The 22,993-nt window shown below is 43.0% G+C and overlaps 1 protein-coding gene across 5 annotated transcripts; it reads right to left on the bottom strand.

The window, feature by feature from the left end:
- Positions 1-1,227: 1,227 nt before the first annotated feature.
- Positions 1,228-16,205, bottom strand: lnx2b (ligand of numb-protein X 2b). 5 transcript variants are annotated; one of them, XM_088384635.1, is made up of 11 exons: positions 15,932-16,205; positions 10,111-10,602; positions 8,205-8,398; positions 6,627-6,826; positions 5,657-6,061; positions 5,379-5,510; positions 4,090-4,264; positions 3,705-3,951; positions 3,437-3,595; positions 2,448-2,629; positions 1,228-2,049 (listed from the first exon to the last, which is right to left on the bottom strand). In XM_088384635.1, the coding sequence occupies exons 2-10, from the start codon at positions 10,497-10,499 to the stop codon at positions 2,494-2,496; spliced, it is 2,037 nt and encodes a 678-aa protein (XP_088240761.1). In that variant the 5' UTR covers positions 10,500-10,602; positions 15,932-16,205; the 3' UTR covers positions 1,228-2,049; positions 2,448-2,493. The 5 variants fall into 5 exon arrangements, with proteins under 5 accessions (XP_088240761.1, XP_088240721.1, XP_088240742.1 ...); XM_088384595.1 differs by having other exon boundaries at positions 1,228-2,629; XM_088384616.1 differs by lacking the exon at positions 15,932-16,205 and adding an exon at positions 15,568-15,835 and having other exon boundaries at positions 1,228-2,629.
- Between the last annotated feature and the right edge of the window lie 6,788 nt (positions 16,206-22,993).

The following is a 22,993-nucleotide window of genomic DNA, read 5'->3' as shown; positions in this document are numbered from 1 at the left end:
TGCAATGAGGTTTAAAAAGATTAACTCACCCATTTTTTGGTCATCTCACGGCACCATCATTTTCACATTTTTCTTCCCTATACTGTCGACTGGACTTGAGGTCAAAGTGCCCCTGGGCTCACATTTTGAACATCACAGCTCACCCGTTTCTGGTTTTGGCCCCGTTAGCTTTACTTGTAGCTGGGCCATTTTTAGGTCAAGGTACTGCTTGCATCAAATCTGCTTATTTCAGTCAGATGTGAAAAATCCAAGCAGTTTGCTCCCTTTTCTTAGCCATACTGGTCTCTGAGGAAAACAGTGTAAAGGTTCTGGTTTAGTTTGATCCTAACGTGTTGTTATTGGACTTGTGTTACATAGAAGACCAGATGCTTCTTTTATCATGTTTTCTTCCATGGCTGCATCCATTTTTACCAACTAGAGTGCCTCTCCAATAGTTGAACCACATACTTGCAGACTGAATTTTATGTCCTGTTAGCATTTCTTCAAAATGTTTGCCCACGTGACCACCCATCTTACAAAAAAGCAAATAAAACTCATTTGGACATTTCATTTGTTGTCAATTGTCTCTGCCCCACAAAACCTACCTCGTCCAAATCTTGTTAGGCAAGTCGCAGCGATGGAATCGTTAACTTTAACAAGACGGCCCGCAATTACTTGGACACGAGTGTCACAGGCAAGTAGCAGTAGTAGCAGTATAAACTGGTCACCGGACCTCAAAGTGAGTCAAGCAGTAGAGCCAGAGTCCCTTTTATGAGCCTTTGTCTGATTGCTTTCATGTCACCCAGCCTGCTGGCCTGCAGCACAATCCTCGACCAACATCAATAAGATAAGAAAGTGAAACATTTACTGTCATACAAAACCCATAACTCCATTTACAGGTAATGAACATTTAGATTCTACAACACTTTCTGATCAATTGGGTCTGAACAGACCATGAGGCCTTCAGCAGTAGGCGATTCTGTCCACTAGGGGTCAGGCTGTACAATATATTGGACAGTTTTTTTGGACTCTTGACCAGTCAGTGCAAAGCTATTATATTTGTACTGTTTGTGTAGCGTAATTGCCACTGATACTTGGGTCAATTCTTGCAACTAGCATTGCGAGTGTTTCTTTAACGTTAATAATATTTTTTAAAAATTACTGTACGCAGCAAATCGTGATTGGCCCCATGTTGACAAATTTGTGGTTTCACTGTTAACCAACCATAATAAGTTTGACACTGCCCGCTTGAGTTGATAATTTTCCACCACTCACTGTAGTGCTTTTTATTGTATCCAAAGCGACATTAAAATCACAGCCACTCAGATCTGATAACTCTGTATTTTACCAAAGTGGGTGCCGGGTTGTCGTTTCATTTCATTTCAAGTGAGCCAGCTAACAACAAGTGACCACATTCAGGTGCATCTCAATTATTTAGAACATAGTAGAAAAGTCCATTTATTTTAGTAGCTGAATTCAGTACGTGACACTCATTATACAGATTCATTAAACATAAAGGAAGAGAATTTTCAGAAGGCCAATTCCTCTCTTAATACCTCCTTTTAAAATTATGCTGAATCAAATGTTTTCAGAGATATAATCAAAATTAAAAATAATAAAATCCCAGCATTAAGTGAATCTATATACAGCGATAGCTATTTCACATTTTCCATTTTATTGAGATGCACTCATAAATGTGAATAAATATAAGGGAATGGACACAAGAGTGTCAAAGCGAGAACACAATTATGATGTCACACAAATATAAAGGTGCACCAAGTGAGTCTTCTTGCATTGTAAGGAACTTTCAAAGTCAAGACCCCCATAGTGGCTTGAGCATCCCCCGACGCCTCTAAAAGAAGCAGTCACTGTGATGGCTTTGAGAAAAGTGCAGTAAAAGTGGACAGTTTGGTCTTTGCAGTCAAGAGCCGTTCGGATTTGGTCACGAGCAGCCATCATGAATCCTTCATGGAGTTTTTTCCAATTCAAAAAATGTGCTCCAAATAATTCAAAGTCCTCCTGTTGATGGGCTTTGTCACCGATTGCCATCACGTTTCCACCCTGGTCAAACTAATAGTTTCCAAACACCCGAGAAAAAAAAAAAAAAAAAAAAGAAGAAAACTCACTCTTTGGCTGTTGGTTCCTGATCTAATTTCTGTTTTTGTTTCATATTCAAAGAATCCTACATAATGGCATCTTAACTTTTGAAGAAAGACAATTTGTCATGAAGTTACCTGATTGTGTGAAATGTTACAAAAGTATTGAAGTTATGCTGAAAGTGCCTACATGCGCCTCCAACCTCCCATCATTTCTTTTTTTTTTTTTTTTTTTTTAAAAATGGGGATATCTCAAAGATAAAGTTTTACGCAGCAAAGACAGAGACAGTCGATATACACAGACAGAGGAGACAATGCCTCGTAAGTCTGAATAGAACTTTCTAATCCATTTGTCAGACGCCACTGAGTTACCTGCTGCTTTGTGCGCAGAATGCTTCCCAATTATTGAGTCTGTTGGCTAGACCAGACTCCCGGGCCAGCACACCACAGTCAGCGTCACTTTATTCTTCTGCAGCTTGAGCATGGGGATGAGCGACGAGTTGTTCATGCCCACCGTCGTGGCGCCGTTCACCGCCACAATCTCGTCGCCGCACCTGGAAGACAAATGTGAGATTGAACGGACTACAGCAGGGATGTCTTCTCCTACACTTTAGGAGCCGTGCAGCACTATGTCCCCTCAAGACTGTTATTTTTAGAAAATAAAGAGTGAATACCTTCAGGATAAAATATGACTGTTTTGTTAAAAATGGATAGCTGTAATGATTCGGTGCAGAAGGAAGTGGTCGCCCACAAAGGTGCGGTTGCATGCAGGTTCATTTCTGTCTAGTAAACCGCTTACTCAGCTTCTTTTTATTTATTGCATATCTCGGCACGATGGACTTTAGGAGAGAGAGAGAGAGTTTGAGAATATAAGATGCAACCAGAATTTTTTTCTTTAATTTGATCTCGTTTGCTTTTGTGAAGTATTAAAAGCTTTTTTGATTGGATGGTCAGCTTGAGCACACTTTGATATGAACAACTTGCTGGCCGTGTTTTTACTATATTTGATCAATGACACTGTAATAAATTGCAATTTTTTTTAGCGCATTGAAATAGCAACTGAACATGATTTTTGGGTGGTGGTGTTGATGTTGGTGTGCAACGATATATGATAGCATTATGGACATTATGTTTCGTGGAAACTCAAACAATATGGCTTTTTTTTTTCAGGTTATTTTGGAGATATGAGTATTTTGCTCACCAGTGACATAAAATGTCATTTGACAAAGTTGGTTGCATAATGCTAATTAAACCAGAGTAACATCAAATAAACTAACAATTTAAAAAGGCCCCAAGTCAGGCCCTGAGGTTTATAAAAAACAAAACAAAAAAAAAGGATAAGAGCCTCAGCTTGAACATACTTGAGGCGGCCATCAAAGTGAGCGGGTGTGCCGGGTACGATGGTCTTGATGAAGAAAGGCTGCTGGCCGTGAGTCTCCTCGTAACCTCCGACGATGCTGAAGCCCCAGCTCTCATTGTTGCTCTTCTGTAGGACGATGTCCCGACACCAGTGCATGTGGCTGACATTGACAAGGGCAACGTTAGCGCTCCAAATATACGTCTTATAATGTGGAATTTAAAATGAATATTTGCATTAAAACAAACACAATGCAAATATTATTGCTGTACCTCGGTAAGCCCAGCCATCTTGTCCACAGCGGCGTCCAGTTGTAAGCGTCTTCCCGTGCGTCCTCTAAGCCATCAGACCTGTCGTTGCCGCCACCGGCCTCGGCGTCCTCCTGCGATTCTTCCGAAATGGTCTGGATGACACGTAGCGCCAGCTGTGGCTGAGCGGCCTGCGCCTTCAGCGTGGACACGGCCTCGCTGTACGTCAGTTGCGTCAGGTCAACGCCGTTGATGTTCAGCAGGACATCCCCTGTGAGCACACCGACAATTAAGAACAGAGCTCCTGTGTGAAGTAATTGATGCGCCAAGGTATCTGAGGAGTAACCACAGAAAAAAAAACAAAAAGGGTGGATTTATAAGTAGTGAAGAAACAGTGGCACGCGTGTACCTCGCTTGATGGTGCCGTCTCGATGCAGGCATCCGACAGGCTGCACGCTGGTGATGTAGACGGGCAGGCGGCTTCGGCAGTCTCTTCCGCCGGCAATGGTGATTCCCAGAGAAAGACGAGGGTCCTTCTTCAGGCTCACCGTCTTCTCCTGGCTGGAAAAGCCACCGGGAGGGTCCTGTATGATTGCACAACCACATTTTATTTTGCTGGCATTTGCTGGCAAGGGCAAACTAATTAAGAGATCTATCTGTGGGTCGTTTCAGCCATTTCAGCTAACATTCATGGAGTGGTGCCGCTAATCGCAACTGCCCTAATTGAAAAGCCCGGGGCAGTAACAAATGTGGAACTTGCGAAATGGAGGCGACGTGCGAGCTCCCACACTGGTGTCTCGTAATGGAAAAGACGTGTGGAAAGCGACAGCTCCCGGCAGCCTCCTGGCTGCGCTCCGCAGACTGTAAACCGTCGCAAGGGAAGCTCGGGGGAGGCGGCGAAGCTTCTTCCTCCACCCGGCGGGGGGTCCCCCACCCCCAGCAAGACGAAAAGGCTCCACTCGGCAGGCGAAAGCTAACTGTTACCCACTTTGATCCTCTGCCACCCAAAGAAAGAAGGGCCCAAAAAACAACAAGGCAGCGGCCCCGCGGTGGCAGACTGAGCAGCACCCCGGGCCTTTTGATCAGGACAGAAGGAGGCCCTCCACGTCCGCTTTCATCTCAGTGCCGTGACGCAGGTGTCTGCTCTCAAAGCTTTGCACCCCCAGCTGGGGGGCTGCTATTCTTCCTGGATGGAAGAACCGAGTGGCACGTCACAATTACACTGTGTAAACACCAGCGATGTCCTGTTTGGGGATGCTACCGCAGGAAGACGGACGTACACGCTCAAGCCATTTCGAAGCGGGATGATGGAGAAAACGTTTCGAGTGGTGGAGCAATGAGAAGTTGCCATACTTTTAAAGCAAACAGTACGTCGACATTGGCCGAACAGGAAACCTTTTCTTCACAAGGCAATTAGCTGCACTAGCACTGTATAGCACAATTGGGATGCCGTTGAGAGAGTCAAGATAAAAATAAGCATAAAAAACGATGATGTCCAGATTGGGATTCTTCCAATGTTTCATTAAAAAACGTTCCTTGCGTGAGTTTCATCCCAGCTACCGTCACATTTTTGGGATGTTAAAAACAGAAAGTGTGTCCCTCGCTTTACACAAACTGCACACGTGTAAAATTGTGCAGTGTGAGGGTTAAACGTCTGAAGATGGCTCGGGTGATGTGCAGAAACATGTTCCGCCGTACCTTCATGTAGGTGGAGCGCCGCCTGAAGTACTGCGGCTCAGGCACCCTCCTGGCCCCTCGGCCCTGTGGTCCTCCTTCGTCTTGAGTCTCTGCCTGCCTCAAGACTACAAAGTTGACACGCACCTCGCTGGCCTGCGAAACAAAACACCAGATGTTTTATCTTAAAGGGCAAGCAAACCTCCAGAATTTACAAGTGTATTCTGCTCAGCAGACTAATGAGACACCCCAACTTTGACATTTAGGAAAGGCATGAACAACGCAGCAGAGAAAAACTATACCTGTATGATTTGGGCGGCACTCTCAGGTGTACCGTGCCTCAAGTCCTGTCCATTGATGGCCAAAACTTTGTCATTGTTCTTCAGTTTGCCGTCCTTGGCTGCCAACCCTCCCGACAGCAGGTCCAGGATGAAGACGCCGCTTTCGTCCGATTTGCGGATTAGCTTTATGCCGAGCGGTTCGGAGCGCTGACTCTTGGTCAGCGTCACTTGCAGTACAGTGCCGGGGTTGTGAGCCGAGGTAGCGTTCCCGTGGGCGCTGCCGGACAAGGCGGGGTGCTGATCGGGGCGGGCCTCCCTTGGTTTGAAACCTTTCTCCTGCATGACGGTGAGCCTGACAAGGGAAGGCTGGCGCAGCACAGCGACGGCCCGAGCGTGAGGGACGGACGCCAGACTGATGTCATTCACCTGCAAAAATCATACAGAGCACATTTTTTAGGAAATTCAAATATTGCCATTTTAATTTTTACACTGTTTTCCCTCTGGATTATAAAATAAAACATTTACAAAACTAGACCACCATGCTGAAGAGGCAACGCTACTTAAGATTTTGTCAATCACTAACATTAGACACAAGTCGACCTGAGGTGCTCATGGCTGCTGGTGGCAACCACGCCTTGTTGCCATGGAGATCAAACCAGTTTATCTTGAATATCTGTTTTCACATTCCCTGCTGGAAAGAAGTGTGTTTACAAAACTGAGGGGAATGTGTGGAAGAGTATCATACTCCGAGGGATTGACTCCAATAAGTACATACACGCTATCCTAAGTTTAAGCGTTATTTAGACTTTGGGGAAGAAGAAAAACTTGTCCCCCCCCCATGGAGATATTAAGTCATTAATAAAATCTTCACATTGTTAATGTGTTAAAATTAAACAAAAATCATTTTGTTTAAAAAAAAAAAAAAAAGCACATTTTCACAGTACGAACTATTTTGATGTGATGGTGAAACATTTGATACTGCCTCTGTTACCTCCAAGATGTGGTCTCCAGGCGCCAGTCGAGCATCACGAGCCGCTTGTGAGTCACGTACAATCTCCTGGATGACGATGTTGCCCAGCGGCGTGTCTTTGCCGCCGACGATGCGCAGGCCCAGCTCTTCATCTGCCTCCTCCCTGAAGAGCTCCACCACATTGGACTCAGACACCAGGCTGGAGCGCAGCGGCGTGTTGTCTGGCGAAGAGAGTACCACAACTGTCATCAAACAACTTTCCTACAGTTCTCCATTTCAGAAAAGTGTTTCTTGCTCAAAACAATTCTCAATTAAGATGCAATATTGTCCATATTTGTACTTCGAGCTGAGCTGCTCTGTGCAGTCAATCTGTTTTTAATTGAACTTACAATATTAAAATTTATTGAGATGAAACTGAGATTGAGTGCACGCCCTTTGAGAAGTAATTTCTGTTCTCATTTCTTCTAAAAAGCAAGAACAAATATCCCCTCAGGATATTCAAGATTAGCAATCTAATCTGTTTGCGTGTATTCATTTATGTATGTTAAGCACTACTGTGTACAGCGGTTCTTATCTTTGCAGCATGCCAATGATAAAAATACAAAGGTCCTTTCTTTCTACCGCTGCCTGTATTGAAGCACGAGGAGGTAAAAGACCTCTGGTTGTATGACATAACGCTGTGGCAATATATATAAAAAAAAAAATTAAAAAAAGACACGTGCTGTTTGGCTTTTGCGGTGTAGAGATACAGTGAGGACAGTGAGGAGTACTTCCACGTGTAGAAACTCAGATCACACTGAACTGAGCGACGCTGTTTACCTAGTTTCTACTCTTTCCACTTCCTATGAAAAAAAAAAAACATTTTGGATGTTGTCTTGACTCAACACTATCATATATATATATTTATTTTTTAAAAAACAGGCAAAGTTGAATTTAGAGTTGCACGCCTTGATGTATGCCATATAGGCATGCACAAGAAGAAGAGGCACAGATGGCCCACAACTAAATTCCAATACCAGCCGTCCCCAGAAAGCAAAAATAAAATATTGTGTGCTTCACAGCGTACGTTGCTGCTTCATGTGCCTATAACATCTATACTTATTTTCGTTAGCCTGTCTATGGCATTTTGGATTGTATGTTGGCATTAGGCAAAACTGACCCAAAATTAAATAATTTCCCATATGAATGTTTACAATCAATGCTTATTTCTGTTAGTTTCTCATTCCTTGACACAGTAAGAAAGTGAAAACCAATACGAAGAGATGAAGATTTTAAAAGGTGAGATTGAACAGAGTTCATTTGTTGTATTCAATGGCGTTCAAGGCAGACTTGCAAGAAGCTGCTAGTGATTTTCCAGTGTCTGGTTAAAACAGCTGTAATCTGCGGCGTGTTCCTGCAACTATGCTAATGATTCACCCGTGGTAGACGTAGGACTCAACAATCAGCAATTCTTCAGCGTCTACAATCACTCCCCACAGACGAGGGAAGGGCCCACGGGCGTGATCATTTCTTTTCATCTCGGCTAAACATTAGCCAATCATCATGAGGGTGGGACCGATAGATACACTCGGAGCTTCTTAATGACAAATGACTCCATACCATCCTCACTTTCTTCGTAGGCGGGGTTAATGAGTCCGGGATCGGTCGGGTCTCTGGTGGCGCTGCGCGGTGGAGTTTCTGAATGTTTAGCGTCAGCAGACAACTCGCCGTCGCCTTTGCGTCCCTTCAGTTCGTTCCATGAGGGTCTCTTTCTTTTCTCCGCTTCGTCCCGGAGTCTCCTGAAAGCGGGGCATCTGGGCAAAAACAGAATAACATCAGGGAGAAGCGATGATGGATCACTGGCTTTTACAAGACGTTTAAGTGCATTACAGGCAGGGAGTACACTCGGGTTCCAGCATTTTTCCATATCCTTGACAGCCACCTTAAGGGTTATTTGTCCTTACTTGGTTGTCAACTAATGTGTTCATTTGTCTTACTAGTTGGACAATGAGCGTAGGAGTAGCCTACGTGGACCTTAGGGTTAGGTTATTGAATAAATTCTCTAACAACTTAATGGAAAGGCATTTATTGGTTCTCTTTGATAAGGAGGTTAACAACTAAACTAAAATGAAAGAAATATTGTCTGAACAAAATAATCTGTTTGTAGCAGTACAAAGAAATGATGAATCTCATCGAAATAATGTCTTACTAGTACGTGTACTTTAAGCTGGTTATGAGGGATATGGAAGAAATGCTCAAACTACTTTGCATACTTTAGCGTGCTCGTCCCTCATGGCTGAACTTTGCCCCCTCTGGTTATTTGCGCAGAGCGGGTGGGCCGCTGCCTGCCAACCACAACAGGCTACGTCATTGTGGCCGACCTCGGACATGAGAAGCACCTCGCTGACCATGTAGATAACAAGGAGACTGATTTACAGCACGCCTCAAACTTTGTAATGTGGCTTTTTACACGTCTGAAGGGAAAGTGTCTATGGTGGTTATGTAACACAATCAAATCAATGATCGCATAATTTTACGACGCGCATACACCAGTCTCCTGTTCATGATTAGTCAGTATTCTATGATGTGGAGCCGAATGGGATACTTTTGATAACAAACTTACATAACAGACGGTACAGTGCAGCCATCAACCGGTTAGCTTATCAATGAACCACAACATTTGTCTTTCTGATTTCTGGAATCAATGTCCAGACAGCGACGTTGCCAGGCAACCAGCAGAAAGAGTCAAGGAAGTTAGTGTTCCCCAACTGAGAAGCCGTGTGGCTCATAACTATCCCAGGATTAAATGCATGCATTTAAATGTGTGACTTTGGACATGCTAGAGGAGAAAGATCAGCCTTGTTCTTCGTCTTTTTGCTGAATTACGGGGACTGCGAGGCTTTAGCTGAATATCAACTGACAAATCTCACTGAAACATTGGGGGGGGGGAAAGTGTCCTTGTGTTGTTGTTAGACTTTATCCTATTTGGTTATTGTTTGCCATGATCTTATACTAGGTTATTATTTACATGACCCATTTTAAGCAGACTGCAACTATTTCACACTTTCCCTGGTTCTGTGCAGAACTTTGCACTCTTGTGCTGGAAGAATCTCTTTAAGGGAACTTGAGGTATTTAGGGCCTCTACGAGTCACACTGTTTATTATTTTTGTTCAGACTAAGGAATGGCCTTTTAGGGGCCCCGGCCGGCATGGCTGAAAATGCACTAATTTCTTCACGCGTCCTGCAACGGAAAACCGTGACACTTTATCTGGTTTCGAGGCTCCACATAAAATATATAGTATTGCATTACTTACTGTTTTTATTTTTTTGACTATACATAGATCAAATCTAGGTAAACAAGTCTTCTCTGATGCCAGATTTTAAACGGGAAACATCACTTTACTTCATGAAAGTTTAGTTCTAGAACAAATTAAGTCTGTCGGTTTGTCAACCGAGATTCCATCGTGACTATTCCAATCGATGGGTTTTTATGGTGACATATCAAAGAAGCTTGAGGAGTGGTACCTATTGTGCAGATGAGGTTGAAGTTCACAGCGTTGCATCTGCTGCTGGCATTCTGTGTAGTAAGGACACATGACAGCCAGCTTGTCCAGCAGGTTCCTGACCAACAGGGTGGATGGCCGACAATGGTGCAGCTGCAGCCGCTGGCGGTCCACGGGGCAGAAGTCCTTTTCTTTCAAGAAACTGCCCAGACATTCAAAGCAGTAGGTGTGTCCACAGGGGGTGTCCATAGGCCTGATGAGGGGCTGCAGACAAATGTGGCACACGAGCTCGTCGTCCACATCATCGGGATACTCGTACAGGTGGCTTTCCTGGCCCTCGTGCTGCTGCCCACACTCCTTGCAGACCCTCGCCCAGGACAAGCCTGCAGTTTTGCTTTCTGTTGTAGACATTGTCCCTCCGGAGTCCTCCAAAACGGTGTGTGTGTTCAAGTAAAGGCAAATCCACTTAGGCGGTCAGCGTGCGATAAAGGTCTGACCGCGTTACCTCCATCTTCTGCGGACAGAGGAACACAGTGAGGCGGTTAAAGAGAGACTCCCCAGTTAAAGAGTGACTCCCGCTCAAGACGGCCACAGGAAATGACAAATCAACCGAGCGATAGCAACATGGCAGCAAACTGCAGCTGCTTCCTCTCAGCGGGCTTCCTGAGGGACAAAAGGAATTCTCATTTCAGCTAAAAAAAAAAAAAAATGCTCCATATTCCACAGGAGGAGCTAACTAGAAATCAAATGTTTGCTAACACTGAGGGAACAAAGACACGGTGCTACAAGATTGTGAGAAGTTTGTATGAAGACGGCAGCAGTGGAGGTCCTGTCACTAATGTCTCCTTGCACCCTATCACTATTGGTCTTGGTCTTTGTGCACAACTTAATTGCCTTAAATTCTCCCTCGGAAGAAGAATGCTGAATAGGAACACATTCTTGGAACAAACATCTGACCTCCTAGAACACATACTGTACTTGGCCTGTCATGGAATTCACAAGACTGTATGTCTCTCTCTATACAACATGTGGTCGACAGTATTGGGATTTGGGACACAAATAAATAAACAAATAAATAAATAAATCAGCCCGCCTCAGTGTAATACCATGTTGTGCCACAACAAGGTGGGCAGCAGCACTGAGCTCTACTGGAATGAATGAAAATGTCCTTATGTAATTCTGTATCACGTTTTGGCATTTAAATGTTTAAGTAGCAGTTGATGGCTTGGAATGCCCAATTACATCAATTAGCAATGTTATCGTTAGCAATTAGCAATGCTAATTTTCATTAGCCTATCCACAGTTGTTTCACATTCACATACGCTTGTGGAATTTCAAAAACAATGTTTTAGTTAAACATTTTGGTGCTTAAAGTGTTCACTGTACTGTGCTTGTCAGATAACACACAAAGTGCAAGTAGCAATAGGCGGACAACAGTATTGGAATTTGGAACACACCTCTCAATTGCCAATGCGATCAATCATTATGACATTTTGGATAAGCGCATGCTTCCAACTCTGTGGGAAAAGACTCGGATAAATTCAGTGTGGATAAACTGGAACAGAGATCGCAAGCTAAACCCCCTCACAGGAAAAAACATCAGTGACCTCACAAATGTTTGTAAGGATAACAAAACTTTCCCACAGAAAACACTCCTCACATCTTTTAGCGTCTTCCCAAAACAACAACGAAATTGTTGGATCCAATTCATATTTTGACTTTCACTCCTTGGAGGGATTAAAGACAGCTGTTTAAATACCTGCGGACCTCCATTCCACCAGCGGCGACGTAACGTGAATTTATACATGTCAGACTGCGCCGGGGGTCGCGGGTGAGCTACACACCAGCTGACTCCAGGCTAACCTGAACTGGTCACCAGCCAATCACAATCATTATTTGCATGGAAAACATTTCTTGACCATAAATGTATAACAAATTCTTACACTACTCAACAAACTAAGCTTCTGTGCCGTTTGTAACCTTGACCCCATTTATCGTACGTTGGGACCGTTGTAAACTAAAGACCTTGTGTCCCATCAAAACATAAAAATACATTCAACTCCTCATGAATTCCATATTATGAGGACTGATAAGGTTGCTGGCTTTAGTTCAACTTGGAAGTAGAACGTTGCTTTGTTATTTGTTCAGACTTGCTCACACTGGCAAGAAACATCTACCTGGAGTTTTCTCTCTCTCTCCGACTCGTCTTGAAGATCCCCCCCCCCCCAAGTGTTATTATCCTCGTATTGTACTCACCAGAGATATTATCACCGATGTGGAGCGGTGGGCAGTCAAAGCACGCGAACACGAGACTTGAACCTAGCAGCTGCGTCCAGCCTCAATGAAACCAGAGCCCTGCCTCCCCTGCACACCGTCACGATAATGTCTGGGCGTGCATGTCAGTGTGAGTGTGTGTGTGTGTGTAAGCATACTTGTGTGCTGCACAGGCGTAAGGAATGCGATGGTGATTTGGTGTAACTAGGCAGAGTGGAGCTCGGGCCGAGAGCAAAGTGTTCCCCTTGTCAGTGGCCGTAAGTAATGTGTGTGTTGGACGGAGGTCTGCTGATGTTGCACTTTCTCAGGTGAAGTATACGGAATGACTGATTGCAAACAAACGTCTGATTGTTGCACGCTGTGGCTTTGCCTTTTTTTTTTCGCCCACTTGGTAGAAGTGATACCTCGTCTTGTAATGGATACTGTTCATGGATCATGTGACATGCACACATGAAGACACAAACCGTGCAGGTACGGTGAACCTGTGTTTATCGACGGCGATAAGTTTCTTGAACTTCGCCCTTGAGCACAAAAAAAACTTGTTATCATATATTAATGTTTTGTTAGACCGGGTTGGTAAATAAACTTATGAAATGAATGAAAAAAATATAAAAAAATTGTGGCAATGATGAGCCCTTTATAAACAGACTTATGTAAGAGACTTCAAATGAATTCTTACCCCTGTTCTCTCTCGTTGTCAAGAATTGGGAGATTGTTGTAAAACATCACTTTGAGGAAACGTGACGATCTTTAGTGTAAAATAAAGAATTATGCTTATTTGTATGGACGAACTCATACTGGCAGTTAACAAGTGACACGCGCACCACGTGACACCGTCAAGGCGATGCCATGGTCGTGTCGTTCTCTTAAGATGATGTCAAAAAGAATGTCATGAGGAGAGCCTCAATGGACCTTTAGGACTTCAAGCAGATGCATCAATCCTGAATCGCTTATCCAAAACTCCTGAAGTTCAGGACAACGTATAAAGGTGAACATTCTCAACTTTGACAACAGCTCATATTTTCAAGGGGAGGGGCTTACTGAGGACTGACCCTTACTGACAGCGCAAGGGCTGGCATGCCGCATGTCAGCAAAGCTCCAATATCGCTACCATGAACACGCTACATCACAAAATCATGATTTTCGGAATATATTAGAACACAACCTGCAATATTTTCATTCTATTTGTAAGGTTGTCTACTTGCCAGAGATGTCGATTAGAAATCTTGCTTCCTATTGCAGTTACTCTTCGTAAGCACACTTTACATGTCCTTCCTCTACCTAGTCGCGGTATGCAAAATATAATCAAAAGAGCTTACTTTTACGATGAGGGGAAAAGTCTGACAACTCGCACCAACAACGGGCATGGGAGGAGTCGTGTCACTTGGCAAAAAAAAACCACAAAAAAAAAAGTACTGCTCATGGAAAGCTTTAGTACTTTTGAAAATGTGACTTTCAAATCTACCTGCCCGTGCCTAATCAGAAACAGAAGTTGCTCATAAAAGTGCTGTTTCTTAGAAATGTCTCATAAAAAAATGGCAACATTTTTTTCAAGGAACAGAAAACATGAAAGCTGCCCCAATTTAAACCAGGGGGGGAAAAAAAAACGGTATGGTTCCCAATGTTCCCAACAGCAAGACAATTGTTTCTGTAAAAAGTTGTTCCATCTTCCTTCTCTGGCACCTTGTTCTATGTTCCTCAGAACACGTGACTGTTTTCGCCTCAAGTTGTTGTCTCGTGCCTTAACTAGCAAACGTCTTCTCCACTTCAAACGCCTCGCAAGTTGCAATCATGTGACACGGTAAGCCTTTTCCATTGCATGAAAATGGGAGAACGTTGGTGGTCCCACAGTGTCCTTAGGTCTCACGAGGGATTACGAGTCTGGGCCCGACCACTTGCCATGATGACGTATACCAGTGAGTCACATGTCTCGCCACACCCTCGCAGAACTTAGGCGATGCCAACGCAGACGAATGATTTCACCCTACTGTCAGACAGGCGATGTGTCAACTTGGGTATTACCGGCAAAGGAAATTGCACATAATGGAAAGTTGATCGAACCAACGACGTAAGCATTTTAGAATTACACAACGAGGTGCAATGGACATTTCAGTTTCTTGCCATTCTATCAAAGCCGCAAAGACCCGTTAGTTTGTCTGTTTGGCAACGCATTAATGCCTCTTAATAATAATAATAATGCAGAGTCACTTCTGTTTCCGTTTACAGGTCTTACAAAAAAAATACAAAATGAAATCTCAGACAGCACATTCATGTTTAGAAGATTTTAAAAAAAGGCCCTCTTGTTACTCACTCACAATGTCAGGCTATTTATCAATAAAATTGATTTAATTCCAAAAGGAAGCCATCAATTTGTACGATTGGATACACTTTAAGACTCTGATCTCCCATTTATTATTGTTAATGTCAAAACAATCTAACATGCCAGAGTCATAAATTGGTTTTTTTTTTTAAAGGGTATACAGTAATCCCTTGTTTATCGCGGATAATTGGTTCCAAAAACCACCCGCGATAAATGTAATCCGCGAAGTACGGTCACCAACAAGAAGTACTGGGCAGACTCACAAGTTAGCGGAAAGATGCTAATTCGCAATCGTGCTAACACACGAAAACGGACTTCTAAAGGAATGTAAACGAACATTTGGAGCAATACTACATTGTTCTAAAGGTTTGACACGTTTCCTCAATTTAGAAGTTTTATTTTGACTTTTAAATGTTCTTTTTAATTTGAAAAAAAAAAAATCTGCGATGTAGTGAAGCCGCAATAAACGAAACGCGAAGTAGCGAGGGATTACTGTGTGTGTATGTGTGTGTGTGTATATATATATATATATATATATATATATATATATATATATATATATATATATATATATATATATATATATATATATATATACGGAGCGAGAGAGAGACTCTATATCACAGATTTTCAGCCATAAACTACAGCGAAGTAGGATTTCACTGCATTTTGAACTTGAACCAGTAAACATTCCAAAAAGGCGCCATAAAATCACAAACGTCGCAGCCATGTCATGACGTCAGAGGTTAACAGGTGTTTCTAGTCACTCTTCTTGAAAAGTCTTCAGCATCATTTGTTATTTTGTCGTTGACCAAATAGCTGCGACTGTGATACTCACACTTGGAAAACGTAATAAAACCATAAAGTTACCACAATTGGTCGTACCTGGACACAAAGGGTTCCAAAATGTCAGGCTGAACTTCCATGTCCTGCAGTAAAAAGTTCCTAAAATAAGACGTTTATGGCCCCTGTTTGTTTATCACCCGGCTCATAAATAACTCACTGTCCCCATGTCAACGCTGGCCTCGTTAATCTCAAATTAAATGTAACACAAGAGGTTAAACGAACCGAAAGGGCAAACGGTGCGGCGGTATCGACCAGCTTCTTTTCTTCGAGCAAACTCTAATCCAACGAATTTGTCGAACCCCCCATCACGAATGTTACCACTAATGGTGGTCTTTGTCTTTTCTACGTGTTTGATTACGTACAAAAACATTCAATTTTCGTATCAGACCGAAACACGTCTTACCTGTAAAGTTGTTTCCCCCCCTTCTCCTTCCCGGAAATGGCGGCCAACGCAAAGACGTCAATCTGAGCTGTCAACGTGGGATGACAAACGACGTCCAAAGATAGAATATCAACGTGTCTCCCCCGGTGAGTTTTTCGTTATTACTTGGTTCGTCTCGCCGTCGGTGAAAGTCCCAACACGGCGTCTCAGGTGTAGTTGGACCTGCTCGGGGGTGGGGGAGGGAGTTTCCCACGTAACGCACTTTCGGTCCACGTCCACTACAGGAAGAAAGCAAAGTGAAGGCAGGTGGAAAAACAACATGGCACACGGCTTTATTTTCACTCTCCATGTACTCAAAAACACACGTCTCTGTTATTTTCTGCGTTAGATTTGATGTCGCTATGGCCAGCCACGCATCCCCGTAAAAATATCATATTAATGTTTTAAATTGTACTTGTTGGCGTTTCTGAAACATAATTATACTAACTAGGCATGCAAGAATTTAATTTTGGTAGTAAATATCAAATAATATGCAAGAGTTGGGTGTTACACTATTGCACTTTCCAGAATGTTTCTTGTCATAATTTTGCATCACTGATGAGCTTTTTTTTTTTTTTTTTTTGATCCTTGGGGCAACTCTTTGGAGACATCCAACAATAGAATCACTATAAATTCATTATTATTAGAGCCATCAATACTATATGGAATCAGAAAAGCTACCTAGTAACATGACAAAAAGACAAATATGAATAAAAATTCCCCACATTCACCAGAGATATTGATTATTAGCTGGATTCATTCAGTTTTGCTCAAACCAGAGGATGGGGAAATGCTGACATCATAGTGGGCCAGTTTGCTGACCTTGTGAGGGCAAATTTTAAATTTAATTGGTTAAAGAAACAGTCCTATTGCTATTGCCGTTGAATTCATATGGGCCAGCACTACCGATTGTGAAGGCTTTGGCAGAGAAAATTCCCATGGCAACACCTTGAGGCTAAAATCTGATTGGACACAAAAAAAAAATGCATGTACTGGAAGCAGTGCAGCCAATAGAAATGCCAATAATTGAAGAGATCACATATACACAATAAGTACAATTTATTGGAATTTTTTAAAATAAAATTCAGCTTGTAACTAAGTCAGTGCTGCCTTTGATAGTGTTTAGATCATTAGAAAAAGCCTTGCTGGGCCTGACTGCTCATCAGCTTTTAGCATGTCAACATTGAAATCAATAAGCCACTTATGACATCCGCTTTGTGGCCTGACTTCCTGCACTTCTACGCATTGTCACCAGCGAGTGTCTGGTCCTGCGAGTTGGCATCAGCAAATGTCGCTTTGTCTTGGAGCTTTTCCTTCCACGGCTGTAAATCGTCAGGGGGGAACTGGCTTTCACAGAGAAGAGGTTTTATGGCACAAGGACTTCCCTTCCCTTCTGCAGGGGGTACCGTACTTTACACCGTTCATGTGTCACAGTAGTCCCCCCCCCCATTTATTTAGAAAACTTACAGTTCTAAAATCAACCTAAATTACTGCGTTGTAAAATCGATTCCATGATTGCTAAATCCAACTTTCATCATTTCAACTGCATCTCCTCAAAATGCTATTAACCTAGAAATGGGAAATATTGAGGAAAAATGACAAAGAATGTTAATGTTGCATGTTGGTAAGTGAAATGGTAAGAAATAGATGGTGATTAATCATACCACAATATATGGAATCTTTGTGCAAAGTGGGATTTATAATCCTATTGTAAGTGATATATAATGAGAGAATGATAATATACAGTTAGTTTGGACACTGGTCGACTTCTAACGATTCTAAAGAAAAAAAAAAGCCAGGTCAAAGCTGTCAACATCCTATTTGTCATACAAGTGTAAAAAGAAGCTAACACTGGTTTTAGTCGAAGAAAAAGTTGCTGTTAGTCTTGTAAAACCCATAAAACACTCAACTTGACTTTACATTTTATCTATAGTGATTTTCTAAGGCTGTTTTTTAAGCAGGGCCACCTTTTAATAGTCCTATATAAAATTAACGCAGGCTTTAAAATAGCCCAAAAAAAACAAATAAATCACATTTTGTGTTTGAGTGTCAGCTTTTATTATGAAATGTAGTGGTTTTACAGCAAACAAAACAGGGTTAACTACACGTTGACAGTATGTTGGCATGTAATAAATGTGCACAGCGGGTGAAATATGAGGCCTCAGTTGATAGTTGAGAAACAGCGCCACCCTGTGTTTGGACCAAGTATTTTTTTCTGCCCACTTTAAAAAAAAAAAGTAATCCAAATGTCAAACTACATTTGAAAATAATTTGCATAAATAATGAAACATCCTCCTTATGTTAAGAAAATATTTTCCAACATGTCTGCACTTTTGTCCCTCTTAATCGGTGTGACAAATCAAAATTCTTGATCGTCGACTCAAAAGTTGTGCTGATCTCAAATCTAAAGTGACTGTTCTATCATGACATTCATTCATCTTTACAAACCTCCATTTCACAGACAAGCTGGGCGAGACCCTCCTCCACGCCTACCTGTTGAAAAAAAAACAACGTACTTGACGAATATATTCACTGATGATAGTAAAAGGTTGGATTCCAGAATTTAAAAATTAACTATATTTTTCAGGTGTCTGTAATTGACTTGAGGTTTTTTTCCTGATGACTTTTTATTCTTAGTCCCTACATTTGACCATACCTTTTTTTCAAATTTGATGAATTGATTGGCTGATTGAGATTTTGGGGACTTACAAAGCGAAGACCTGACAACACTGAAATTGAATAATGTGAAGCGACTATCTGTACTTTTAGTAAAATATCAAGTAGGACTACTTTTGCCACCTCTGCTCATTTCTGATCTCAATGAGATTTGTGTCTTGGAGCACATCCATTTGTCGTTTTTGTGTCAAAGAGTGGTTGTCAACATTGGTTCTGATCAGACACAGCTGGGAAACTTGGAAGTGGTCCGAAAGGACCCGAGACAAGATAAACACGGAGCTAACAATACGCCACATCCTGACGCATCCTGGGTCTCGCTCGCACACACACAAGCAGTGTGTGGCTCCAAACAAGAGCCGTTGTTTGTCTTTCCTGGGATCGGTAAACATCCTCGACACAAGCCAGTTCCTCAGGAGTGAGAGAGGAGAGAAACTCGCACCAATGTGGGCAGCTGCACTCTCACTCCACCACCTTCTTTGATGTGTTGCAACCACAGCTCACCATCATTTTATCTTCTGCGTCACATTTTAGTGCTCATGCAATCCTTGTTCTGTAATCATGCCTGGGAGGGGGCGGAGCATAGCATCTCTCTCTAATGACCCATAATCTATTTTGGGGAGAGGTTCCCTTGCAGTTTGTTTTCATTGAAAATTGTCGCCTCTGCAGCTGTCTTCGATCAAAATAGAATCGAGTTGTCTGAAGAAGTGCATCAATTGATCAAGTATGGGCACCTTTTATGTCATCTAAAGTGCAATATAAAATTTGCAAGATGTCATCCAAACTCCACAATGAAATACATCAAGAACACAAAAAGAAGTCTTCGGATTTCTACCAGATGAGTGAAAATTAGTCGTTTTGATTTTAAAGGGATTTATATTGTCCGTGAAATAAAAAGGTGCTGAATTTATTGAGACTAATTACTAGTTGTTGTGATAACGATTGTTTGTGCTATACCAGCAAACATTCTGCACACGCAACCTGAATTCCATCTTTAACTAATAATTAATAGGGGACTTGTTTTTATAAGTGTAGCATCTGCCCTTTTGGGCAATTGTTGCTTAGTGGAAAGGACACCCCCGCCGCACACACACACACACACACACACACACACACACACACACACACACACACACACACACACACACACACACACACACCTCTGGTCGAAAAAAAAAAAAAGACTAGCATCTTATACTAGCATCTTGCCCTGGAGTGGACACTCAACCAGGCATTTCATTTGGTTCAGGCCACAGCTTGTCTGTGCAGCCCCCAGGCCCTGTCTGGCCTCCACATGATAGCTTTTAATCAATGACTTACGGGAGCACATCAGCAGACCATACTGTGACATCGGAGCATGTGGTCAGTAAGCGGCAGTGGGCGTGGCCGCGGCTCACCGTATGACTTGTTTTGATTATGTTGCGTACCATCCTGAGGACACAAATCTCTCTGTGTGCATCCCTGGCCCCGGCGCGCTTCCTCTGTGTAAATTTGCTCAACCCCAGTTTATCTTCAAGGACTCGCTTGTTTGTACCTGCCGTGTCGTTCCGCTCGTCCACCCAGCATGACACCCCGTAGCCCAGGATCAGCCCCCGTGGGATCAAAAGAGCCGGCTGATGCTTATCAGATAATATTCTTGCCCCTTTCGAGTCCAGCCTCCTCACACTGTTGACCCGAGCCGTGCACGCCGTTCCTTATGGCCCTTTGGCCTTTCCTTTTCTTATCAGCGTGATAAGGCAGGTCCAGCCTGGGGACAGAAGGAGGGTGCTGGCCACTCTTCTTGCATAACTTGAACACTTCAAGGCAACCGGGAAGGTGAACGTATACCGCTATGATTTTTACACGCTCACTCGAGGAAAAAAGTGAGACATGTCGCGTTTACGTGGAGCCTTGTAGACTGAAACCAAATGACCAAACAGAATGAAAATGCTCTCCGTAAACATTCACTGCTGAATCGGAAGGAAAATGAGGTTCATTCACAGTCTGAAAAGCCAGGGTGTTTTATTGAACGTAGCGGTGCACGTAATTGGCAGGTGGGAGTCGCTCACATCTCATATTGACCAGAAATTTCATTATTCAAGTATCTTAGGACATACATATTTGAACGTTTCAGACTGAGTCAGACAGACAAGCCAAGATAGTCCCCAAAGTCACGACCCTGCCCTGACCTGGATGAAGGAAATGGTCACGCTGCTGAAGACAAAGCAGGCCAAAGGAGAGTCTGAGAGGGGCTGGTCTGGTCGGCCCGCTAACAATGGCTGCGTGCTCGGAGACCTTTAGGAGCACGGGCCACACAAAGGCCAGAGAGCCCCCGCCTCCTTTTCCCCTCTCCCACATTGCAATGGAGCTGGCATTTCACACTGGCCTGTGAACAGCCATTCAATCAAACTACTGTTTAACCTGACCCCTGGCCTCCACTCAGACCTGGATGAGTCTGGCGGGACCTCTTTAGAGGTAACTGACCTTTAGGTTGTAGCAGCAGGCCTCCGCTTCATACTGTCACTTTGACACTTTTGCATCTATGAAATGCACTTAGATAGCAACACAACACTGTGTGCAATGAATGCTAATGTTGCTAACGCAATAATGCTATGTATGTGGAGTCAGTAGTTTGCATACTAACACTCCCTCAGTCCTAATTATTGTTTATATTTTAGAGTGTTGCAATGCGATACAAGTGAGCTGACATGCTGCAGTTTAGTGGAAGTGAACTTAAATGACATCAAAAAGCAGTTTTGCAGATAGTTGTTAAAAAAAAAAAGAGAGAAAGTCAACACAAAAATGTTCTTTACGATAATATTTGTCCACACTATCTAAACATGGCATTCAGATCAAAACTGAGTTTGTGAAAAAATGAGTTAAGCAGCAAAATCTACTCATTTTTAATCCATCTCTCGGGCGGCCATTTTGCCACTTGCTGTCCACTGAAAATGACATCACAGTTGCCACAATCCAATCACAGCTCACCTGGAATTTCCCAAAGCTTCAGAAAATATCTTTGTTTTTGTTTCGATTTCAATTTCTTTAAATTCCTACTCAATGCTGCTCCTTATATTTTTTGTTCACTCTTATTTTTGATATGAGCGCATATGTATCGATATTGCCGCTGTGAGGTTTGAATTTCCCTCACGGGATGACCCAAATTATCTATCGTCGCTATCAATAAGGTGTCTGGAGATTGCCGCAAGAAGCAATGACCCCTGAGAGAACGAGAGACGGCGGCGATCCCCTCGTCTGGGTCAACTAGCCTCGAGCCGGGCCCGCATGACCCTCTCTCCTTGTCAATGGGCTGCTCCTCCCCGGTACCTGTCCGAGGGTCGGATCAAGGTGTGGGGGCCGCATATCAAACAGGCCGGGGGCTCCCTTTGATGTGGATGGAAACACAAACACTGATTTGAGGAGAGTCGTAATAGCTTATTTGTTCCCTTTCGTTATTCATTGAGCTGCCGGTCGCATGTGTATGCCTTCAAAGAGAGCCCGAGCGGCACGAATCGGGCCGGCGGCCGGTACAGTAGCCGAGCGGTCCCCGAGAGCGGCCCGCTTGTGGGAAGGCCATCTGGCTTCCTGTTCCTTTAGATTTGATATTGATTTATTGGCTGTACATGGCCAGATAAGGGAAGGTGGGGGTGGGGTGGGGGACACCAGCTGCCACAAGTTCTCCACTGCATCCTGGTAGACAATAGGCCTCCTGGTTATCTACATCCTGCTAAATAGGTGATGCGTCACTCCTTGTTAGGATTTACAGCTCAAACTTGTTTTTTTTATTTTTGTTTTTTGATGTTAGTGCAGTCTCTTAACTTGTACTAGACCAAGGCACATATTTTACATTTGAACAAATGTCATGCGCCAAAGAGGTCTTATCTGACACCATCACAAAAAGTAGATACAAAGGTACAATATGTACCATCTGCCATCTTGTGGAAAAGTGTTCCACCTGTCACGATTGACCTTTTTTTGTCAAGTTTGTAAATACAAACCAAGATACCAAGTGATTGACCTGAACTGTGTTTGGAGTAGCACTACCAGATATTCCCACAAAATTGGGATGGGATTAAAAAAAATGTATCAAACATCTCCACCCAAAAGGTATTAGTCATTTCTAAAGTGACTTTGCCCCTTCCCAGCCAAGGACGACAAGCGTTACCCAATCTTGTATCCTAAGATTATCCGTTGGTGTGAGGCGTGTTAAGCATGAATGTGTCCCAATACCCAATTAAGTGAAGTTGGATGGTTTCCCGCGGCACAACTGACAACATAGTGGTTGAGAATCACTGTATTAGTTCAAAACGAGTGTCGACTCTAATGAGGTGCAAAATTACATTGACTAATCATAGCAAAACCTGACAGCCTTTCACTGAAACCAGATTGAAA

This window comes from Syngnathus floridae, chromosome 1 (assembly GCF_059516105.1).
Source record: "Syngnathus floridae isolate MCC-2025c chromosome 1, RoL_Sflo_1.0, whole genome shotgun sequence".
NCBI lineage: Eukaryota > Metazoa > Chordata > Actinopteri > Syngnathiformes > Syngnathidae > Syngnathus > Syngnathus floridae.
The sequence above is the reverse complement of the archived record's forward strand: the minus strand, read 5'-3'. Positions and strand labels throughout refer to the sequence as shown.

Bases quoted from the DNA above. Each gene is read 5' to 3' on its own strand.
- lnx2b (XM_088384595.1), bottom strand. From the start codon at position 10,499: ATGTCTACAACAGAAAGCAAAACTGCAGGCTTGTCCTGGGCGAGGGTC. The intron at 8,399-10,110 runs GTACCACTCCTC...GTTTTTGCCCAG, and splicing joins CAACCTCATCTGCACAATAG to ATGCCCCGCTTTCAGGAGAC. The intron at 4,265-5,378 runs GTACGGCGGAAC...GCAATCATACAG, and splicing joins GGCGCTCCACCTACATGAAG to GACCCTCCCGGTGGCTTTTC.